Below are 9,189 nucleotides of genomic sequence, written 5' to 3' on the forward strand. Positions count from 1 at the left end.
GGGGTGGGGGGTGCTCAATGCAATGATGGGTAACCCCAGTCTGGGTGCAGGGTCTCCACCTCATCTGATTCCCACTTCATTCTTCTAAGGAAGAGACACTTCCTCCCATTTTACAGGTGAGAAGCTCAGGTTCAGGTTGAAGGCCCTGCCCAAGGCTTCAAGGTGAGTTGACTGGAGCCCAGCCTGCAGGGTCAGGGCGACCTGGGCTCAGAGCCCAGCGTGAGGCCGTGGGCAGGGGGCTTCCCTGCCGAGCCTGTTTCTCCATGTGTGAAATGGGAGATCAGGAGGGACACCCGCCAGGCATGCAGCCCAGGCCAGCTCGCACGAGGCTCAGAAATCCCCTGTGTCCTTGCACCTCGTGAGCCCTGGCAGGGCCGTGGGGGAAGGCAGGAGGCCCAGCAGCTGCGGAGTGGGCGTGGGAGGCGAGCCGGTACTCACGTCCAGGTGGAGGTTCTGGCTCAGGAATTTGAGGAGGATCATGCAGCTGTGCACCGCCCGCTGCCGCTCGTGTGCCTTCTCCGATGCCAGCCAGATGTACATGTGCTGTGCGGTGGGCAGGGGTCAGCGGAAGGCGCTGCGGCTGCGGACCCTAGCCCTGGCCACTGACGGCCAGTGCCCTCCCACCTCGGGCCAGGCTCCGCCCCTAGGCAAGGACCCGCCCATCCTATCAGGCCCCACCCACTCTCAGGGCAGGCTCCACCCCCTCGGCACAGGCTGTGCCCCTCTCTGGGCCCAGGCTCCACCCACTACTCCCATTTTCCCCCTTCAACCAGGCCTCATCCACCCTTAGGCCAGGCCCCGTCCTCTAGGCAAGGCTCTGTCCCCAGTCCAGGCGCCATTCCAAGCAAGTCTCCACTCCCTAAGCAAGGCTCCACCCTTCCCCTGGGCCCAGGCTCCACCCACCACCAAAGCCCTCTTCCCCCTTTGCCCAGGCTCCACCCCCTCAGCTTCCACCACTTCCCAGGGTCCAGCCTTTTCTTTCCAAGACCAAAGCACAGCCCCCAGTCAATCCCTCTGTCCTGAGGTGGCCCCGCCCTGCCCCTGGGTTGACTGGACCCCTCCTGTCCAGGTGGGACCCCCGGAGGGCAGGTGAGAGACTGGGGACTCTGCCTCAGGGAAGTTCTCTGTGGGGGAGGACGGGCCACCACGGCCAGGGCCGAGGCCCATTTCCTCACAGCTCCTTTAGTGCCGGCATTCAAGGCCACTCACCACCAGTCCACCCCTGCTGCAGCCCCTCCGTCTTTTGCCCCAAATCACCATGACCTCTAAACAGGGCCAGCCCTCAAGCCTCCTTGTGCCCAGGCCACTCCCAGACCCCCAGTCCAGGCTCTGCCTCCTCCAGGTAGCCCTACGGGCCCCTTTGGGCTCCGCACAGGGCTGAGGAGCCCCTCCCTTGCCCCGCGCCCCTCGTTCACCGACAGCAGGAAGTGCAGCTCCACAGCCGTGGGGGTTTGCACCATGAAGCTCTGCAGCAGCTGGTCCAGAGCCTCCGCTGTCTTGTCGAACAGGGCCTGTAAGGGGGCGAGGGTGGGGGTGTCAGGAGGCAGAACCCCGCGGGGGGCGGGGGAGGGGCTGAGGTCCAGCCTGGAGCTGCGGGCCCTGGCTGTCTCCGTGCCAGTGGCAGGGGCGGATTATCCAACAGGGAAAGTAAGCATAATGCTTATCTTGCTTACCAGATCGTCTGTCGTGAACAATTTCACATGGATTTCACCACATTGACGTTCACTACAGATTAGTAAGTAAGCACAAATCAGCCCGAGCGTACCTTGCTTACTGGGTAATCCGACCCTCCTAGTGGCCGAGCACTCCCACGGCCTGGCCCTGTGGGTGGTGTCGCTGCCCACCACGGAACCCACCTCTGTGCCTGGGAAGGGGCCGCGCATCAGCCCTGATCACCCTGTTTGGCAGACGAGGAGACCGCGGGCGAGAGGTGGCCGGCTGCGCCCAAGGGCACAGGGCTGCTCAGTGACAGAGGCAAGTCCACTCCTTTCGGGCAGGCTTCCCAGGTGGGCGACTGTGCGGCCGCCCAGGGCTCTGCGCTCACGAGAAGGGCCGGCGCTCACCGGGGCCCTGCGCGCTCACCAGGGCCCACGCTTGGTTTAATGCTCTGCGGTCCCTATCTGGAAATTCTTAACATGTTTTGAACCAGGGCCTGCACTCTCGTCTTGCACTGGGCCCGGAAACCACGGGCCCTGATTCCCTTGCGCTGCACTCCACCCCCACTGCTTCTCTAGCCGGGCTGCCCAGTGGGGAGGGCCTCAGAGAGAGCCCAGTCCCCTCCCATCCGTGGCCCACGATCCGTGGCCGTCCGGGGACCTCGTTCCACCTCCCTGAGCGTGCTTTCCTCACTTGTGACCTGGGCGTGAACCCAGCCTGAACTGCCAGGGTGGAGGTGGGCATTGGTGGCAATGAAGGGAGGGCTTCAGCCCAGCGCATGGCGGGTATGCGCCCCCTGGGTGCGCAACGCGGTGTCATCTAGTAACAGGGGCACCCTGGACTCCTGTGGGTGGGGTACAGGAGACGCCACCCTTCTAGAGGGCCGCGGAGGGGACCCCTCGACCTCGCACCACCCCAGCCCACAGTGCTGGGTCCCAGCTTCGGGGTGCGGTGTGGAGAGCAGGTCCCGGGGACAGGGGTGGGGTCCACACCCTGACCCATCAGACGCCTTCATTTCTCTGCGCCTATTCCTCTCCCTTAGGACGGGCATCTGCAGGCTCCATAACAAATACAACCGCCCTGCCGCCTACTAGGCGCGCAGTTAACACGGCGCCCCTCCCCTCAGCTGCACACCCTGCGCGTGCGCTGTGGCTGAGCACGCTGAAGCGGCGTGCGCCCCCTGGTGGCAGCCTCCAGCCATGGCCGCGTCTCCCAGTCCGCAGGGCTTCTGCTAACAGAACTGGGGAGGGGGTGGGCGGCTTCCTAAAGAGGCGGGGGTCTGCTTTGCCCACCAGAGAGCAAGAGGGCTCCTCTCTCCAACCTCGTGGGGGTGGCCAGGTGGGGACCAGTTCAAGTAGCTGCTGCAGTGAGACTGAGCTCACCTGCAGAGAAGGTGACTCTGTCCAGGTGTGGAGGGACTTGGTGGCTGGGCTAGCATGAGCCCTTGGGCCCTGGCCAGCCACTCCAACCCTTCAAGGCCCTGCAGACCAGGGGCTGGTCAGCACCAGGCTGACCTATTTCCAGAGCACCCCTTCTGCACCGCACACCCGCGATCTCACTTTATCCCGAGTTAAACAGCATCAGCTCTAAGGATGTTGCTGGTTGCCGTCGAGTTGATTCCAACTCATGGTGACCCCGTGTGTGCAGAGGAGAACTGCTCCATAGGGTTTGCAAAGCTGCGGCGTCTCAGAGGCTGATAGCCAGGCCTGTCTTCCAAGGTGCCTCTGGGTGGGTTTGAACTAGTAGTCAAGCACTTAACCATTTGTGCCACCCAGGGACTCCTGTTGTTGCTGGGTGCAGTTGAGTCAATTCCGACTCATTGTGACCACATGTGACACAGTGGAACTGCTCTGTAGGGTTTTCTTGGCTGTAACGTTTATGGGAGCAGATTGCCAGGCCTTTCTCCCATGGAACCACTGGGTGAGTTTGAACCACTGACCTTTCAGTTAGCAACTGAGCACTTAACTGTTGTGCCACCAGGGCATTTTACAGGTGGGGAAAGGGTGGTTCCAAGCAGTTAAGGAACATACCCAAGGTCCCCTGGCCTGGATCTGTGGGCTTGTCAGGGGCCCTGCCCTCCAGCCTGCCCTTCTCAAGCCCCTGGGAGCAGTGGAGCCGGTTTCCCCCTGAGCAGCCCCTCTCAGCTACCTGGCGCACCTGTATGTTGGGTGGCTCCAGAAAGAGGCAGGTGTGCTTCTCCAGAACCTCCAGCAGCGGCAGGGCAAACACGCTGCGGAAGCAGACAGACAGGAGCCGTGACTTCTGCTCCAGGTTGGGCAGGGGCCTCAGCTTACTGTTGGAGAGACAGAGGGGCTGTGAGAGGGGACCCGGCCATGCTGCCCCTGAGCCCGCATGGCCAGGCAGGAAAGGGCCCAGGTCCACAGGGCTGACCCTCAGTGGAGATTGCCCCCTCGCTGTCCCTGCTGGGTTTCCCACATCATCCTCATCCGGCCCTGACAGGCGACAGGTTGTATGTGGTTTGCTCGTTGTCTCTCCCCTCTCCTCCTGGAGCTGCAGCTCTCGGGGAACAGGGATGTTCTCTGCTGGCGCACAGCTGGGTCTCCAGCACCCTGACTTGTGCGTGGCACATAGTAGGTGCTCAATAATGATTTGTGAAGTGAATACATTAGGAAACTGAGGCTCGGAGAGGTTCTGTTCTGGTGGAGGTGGGGTTTGAACCTGGTCTACCTGTTCTTACCCACCTGCACTGCTGCCTCTGTGGTTAAAGCCCCCACCCCCCATGCCCGCCCTGCCCAATGCCCAGCCACCCCAGTGCCCGGCCTGCACGTTTGCGGCCTGTGCTCTCCCCTCTGCAGTTGGAGAGCAGGTAGCATTGATCTCCCTGGGCCAGTAAAAGGGGAATATTTTCCTGGTCGGGGTTATTGTGCGTGCGGAGGGAGAGGGGGGAGATTCATGGAAAGCTCTGGGTGGTGTTAATGTGTCAGCTGACTGTCCCTCACATCCCTCTTGATCTGGCTCAGAGTCTGCGGAGACCCTCCCAGCCGCTGCCAGGACTAGGACCTGGGCTGGGCCTGTGCCCTGTAGACAACAGGACAAAGTGCCTACCTCAAGGAGCCCTGATGCCCCTGCTGCCTCACCTTGTCCTGGCCAGCAGAGAGGCCAGGTACACCCTTGCCCCACCTGCAGGCAGATGGCTAATCAGGGCTTGTGCCTTTGGCCCTGGGATACCTGAGCCCTCTGGACTCTAGCCTCCCTCCCTTCCCTGGGTGTTGGCCCAGGTCCAGATACAGTTTTCCTTCATGCTCCTTCCCCTAGTGCTGGCTTCTGCTCACTAGACCCTGCCCACAGCTGGAGTCTTGCCATAAATGGCTACTCTGACCTTGAGTATCTCCTGGTGTTTGGTGAGGGGTTGGCTCAGCCTGGGGAGTGGCTCTGCCTCAGACCACAGGCTCTGGCCTCCACCAGCTGCCCACCCCCTCCCACCCTGGCCTGTATTGGCTCAGGCCCCTAGCCTTGTCCAGCATAGCCTTTGACTTTGGACCTCTCCCCTCCTCTCTTGTTGCCCTGCCAGCACTAAACCAGAGCTGAGAGGCTGCTATCAGGCACTGAGGAAGGCCCTGCAAGGGGCTAGGATGCCTACCAGAGGCTAGAGATGATGTGGATGGTCTGCTGGCGAACCGATGTACACAGAGTGTCCGGGGACTCCTTCTCCATCAAAATCTGCAAGTACCCAGATGCAGGCTGAGTCACACGTGTCTGGGCTGATCCCACTTCTGACACCAGGGCTCATCGCTGCCTAAGACCTCACCCTGGCATTGAGGGCCCTCTGTGACCTGGCCACCACTTAGAGAAATTAGAGCATAGACTTTATCATAAGACAGATCACATTTGAACCTTGGTTACCCATGTACTAGCTGTATGATCTTGGACAGGTCTCCAAACTACTCTGAGCCTCAGTTTATTCATGAAGCAAGATGTGCTAGGCAGTTATCACAGTGTCTGGCCCACATGTCTGGCACTCAGTGGGAGTTCAATAAATGGGAGCTGTTGTTGTTGTTGTTGTTGTAATTGTCCGGTCACTTGTGTGTTTCCTTCACTACCCTGGAAGCTCTGTGAGGCCAAGTCACTAGTTACTAGCTAGGTCAATCTTTGCAGAATGGATGGAGCTGACCTTTCCAAGCCTCAGGCTCATCATCTGGGCTTACTTGTGCTTACTTACTAATCTGTAGTGAACAATTTCACATGAGTTTCACCACATCGGCTTACTTTGCTTACTGGATCATCCTCCCATCAGGGACTGTAAATTTGAAAAGAGGCTTTGATTCTGTAGGAAGGTGCTGTGGGGTTGGGAGAGAGACAGATGCCGGCCGTACCTAGAAGCCGAATCTTTGATGTGGCGAAAGAACATGACACTGTTCACCACAGATGATCTGGTAAGCAAGGTGAGCACCATGCTTACCTTGCCTTTTGGAAAATCTGCCCCTGGCTCAGGGTCACCATAAGTGAAGCAGAAGACATAGATGTGCTTCCAAATTCGAAAGCTTTTGAGGGGCTTGGTCATGCTCCAGAAATCAAACCCCACCACTCCTTTCCCAGGGGGTGCCTGTCCAGAAACGCTGCTGGTCTGAGAAAGGATGCCACCGTCTCCTCCCCACCAAGCTCCTCCTCAGTCCCAGGACCTTGCTCTCACCATCAGACAGTCCAGGAGCTCAGGGGCCTGGGAGAACTCATAGCTGTGGGCACCCTCATTCCGGCTGATGGCCCCTACCAGCAGCAGGACAGCTGTGAGGAAGCTCTGTTTTAGGGTGTCATCCTGGAATGAGGAGAGCCAGTCAGGGAGTGGGCAGAGAGGGCAAGGAGAGCAAGAGCAGGGCCATTGCTGGAAACGGGGTCAGCAGAGCCCACCAGCTGGTGGCCCATACATGTGGGGCTTTTATTTTATTTTTTTGTACCTATGGGGTTTCGTTAAAAATATGAGTATACCACTGACTACATTTAAGTATCAGGAAAGTGCCTGTGAGACCCCAATGTCCTACTTTTCTGTGTGGCATCCAGCAATGCCGGAGGGGCCAGCCTGAGCCCCAGCGCCCACGTGGCAGCATCAGCAGGAACTGCGTTACGGCCACCTCCACGGCAGGGCACATGCTCTCAGGTGTGCTGTAGCCACACCACACTGCCAGGCCCCCAAGCCTCCCTGGGTTTGAGACCTCTGGTGTAGAGCACATAGTCAGGGCTTGTCATCTGGGCATTCCCTGGGCATGACAGGACATCACCCTGGCCTCCCAAATACCACCCCGCCAAAGGTGAAAATCCAGGGAAGTGTGGGTGCTATAGGGGTCATCACAAATGCCCAGATAGCTTTAGGATGGGTGAAGGGGTGGGACAATAGGGAGGCCAGGCCAGTTCTTTCAGACTCCAGACTGGGATGGGAAGTGGGTGAGGAGGTCGCTCCAAGCCCTGGGGTCCTGGAATTCTCGACTCAGCTTCTGCCGGGCCCTGGGCTGGGCTGCAGCTTCTGGAGTCCAAGTTGGCCCCTGATGGTGGTGGGAGGCTGGACTTGGGAATGGCGCCATACCCAGGAGCTGTAGTGGAAGTAGAAGATCATCCTGGACAAGACGTTGTCCACCCATGGGAGGATGTGCGCCTTGGCCTTGGCCGCCATCTGGCCGTACGCGAGCAGGATGGTGCTGCTGGCCCACTTCCACCGGAAGTCCTCCGAGCCCTGACCATGGCAGGTGGAGGCAGGGCAGATGAGGAGCATCAAGGCCCCGCAGACCCCTCCTCTGGGGGAGCAATGGGGAAGAGGCCCCAGGCCCTAGCAGGGTACTGGAGGGAGAGTGTCCTGGGGTGGTGGGCCTCAGTTTACCTCATTAGGAATATAGGGAAACAGGATTGTCTCTCTGGGGTTGGGGTGGGCCTTGTGGGGCCACAGAGGGGTGTATGTGGGGGAGCCTGGCTCTGTTGGAGCTGGTGGGAGCCCAAGCCCCTCCCTTCCCCTGCTGTGGGAGCCCCTTCCCAGGAGCCCAGTTCCCATCCCACCTCACTCCCTTCCTGCTGGACGGGTGGCTGGGGTCTAGGGGGTTGTGCCTTGACCTAGAGGGATGGTAACGTGCAGCTGCCTCCCTGGGGGAGACCCTGGTGCCTCCAGAGACCCAGAGTTCAGGGCAGGGTGGTGGCGGCTGCTCCACCCCAGAGACCACAGGACCATATATGGCTCTGTTGCTCCTCCGTGATCTGGCACCCCGGTGAGTCTGGGTCAGGGTCCTGGTCCCTGCTCTGCCACGTGCCGGCTATGTGACCCTGAGGAGGTCGCCAACCCTTGCTGGACCCACAGTGGTTAGCTGTAACTGTTCCTTCTGAACAAATCCAGGGGCAGCTGGGAGGTCCCCTTCCCTGCCATTGTCCCAAACACGGCTCCACATGCAGCCAACTCAGGCCCTGTTTCCTGCCAGCCGGGAGTTGTTTGCGGATGCTGAGAGTGGGGTGGTGTGTGGCTGTGGTCTCCCACCCTTGTCTTGTGTTTCAGGTAAGTCACGTGGCAAAAGGGCTAATGAACATAAACCCTGCCCAGACAACCACAGCTAGTGGCCCTTTCTTGAGCAGGTACTGCGTGCCAGGCCCTTCAGATCCCCAGCTCATCTCACTCCCCAACAGCCAGGGAGGGAGGACTCAGTACTCAAAAGCGGAAACAGCACAGAGGGGTCGAGTGATTTGGGCAAGGTCACCCAGCAGGTGGGGGATGAGGTGGGACTGGAAGCCTCACCCCTGGGACCAGGTGTAGGGGCTTGGACCTTCATGGAGGGCAGGGGTTCCAATGTCCCAGCCCCTTGCTAGGACCCCTGAGGATCCCCGAGCAGGTACCTTTGGGGAGAAGCTGTGGAGGCTGCACCTGACGGGTGCACTCCGGCCAAACTGCTCCAGGACGGCCCAGACATCGTCCAGGTGGCGGGCTGCGGCCAGACCCATGGTGACAGCCATGCCCTGTTGTGGAGAAGCCGTGTCATAGGACCAGACCTGGCCCCTCACCTGGTGGGTGTGGGAACTGAGCCCCAGAAGAGGGGGTTTCATCCAAGGTCACGGGGCATCCCCCTCCCAGCACCATGCTCTTTAGGACATACTACTATGAGCCCAGCCCTGAGGCGGCATCTCTTATGGGGTGGGGAGGAAGCAGAGGGGGGAGGGGGGTCCCTGGGGACCGTTATCTCTCTGCAAGCTCTGAGCAGACCTGTTCCAGGGGTAGCAGTGAGGGTCCATGAAATATGTGTGGGATGAAGGCTGTGGGTGAGCTCAGTGTATTTCCAGGGTCAGGGCTGAGCCTGTCACCTGGGTCAGGGCTCAGTGTGTGACCAGGGTCAGGGCTCAGCCTGTGACCAGGGTCAGGGCTCAGCATGTGACCAGGGTCAGGGCTCAGCCTGTGACCGGGATCAGGGCTCAGCGTGTGACCAGCGTCAGGGCTCAGTGTGTGACCAAGGTCAGGGCTCAGCGTGTGACCAGGGTCAGGGCTCAGCGTGTGACCAAGGTCAGGGCTCAGTGTGTGACCAGGGTCAGGGCTCAGTGTGTGACCAAGGTCAG

General features: G+C 60.1%; 1 protein-coding gene across 1 annotated transcript in view; it reads right to left on the bottom strand.

The window, feature by feature from the left end:
* The window catches only part of LOC101343209 (maestro heat-like repeat family member 5), a 65,146-nt gene that overhangs the window by 34,701 nt on the left and 21,256 nt on the right, over positions 1-9,189 (bottom strand). The window contains exons 12-19 of the mRNA XM_004387414.1: positions 8,479-8,598; positions 7,193-7,339; positions 6,308-6,430; positions 5,258-5,337; positions 3,687-3,949; positions 2,748-2,896; positions 1,416-1,511; positions 439-543 (exon numbers count right to left, since the gene is read on the bottom strand). Of these exons, the coding sequence (XP_004387471.1) occupies positions 439-543; positions 1,416-1,511; positions 2,748-2,896; positions 3,687-3,949; positions 5,258-5,337; positions 6,308-6,430; positions 7,193-7,339; positions 8,479-8,598 (1,083 nt within the window). The remainder of the gene's footprint in view (positions 1-438; positions 544-1,415; positions 1,512-2,747; positions 2,897-3,686; positions 3,950-5,257; positions 5,338-6,307; positions 6,431-7,192; positions 7,340-8,478; positions 8,599-9,189) is intronic.

The sequence above is a fragment of the Trichechus manatus genome, unplaced genomic scaffold, assembly GCF_000243295.1.
Source record: "Trichechus manatus latirostris isolate Lorelei unplaced genomic scaffold, TriManLat1.0 scaffold00185, whole genome shotgun sequence".
Lineage (NCBI taxonomy): Eukaryota > Metazoa > Chordata > Mammalia > Sirenia > Trichechidae > Trichechus > Trichechus manatus.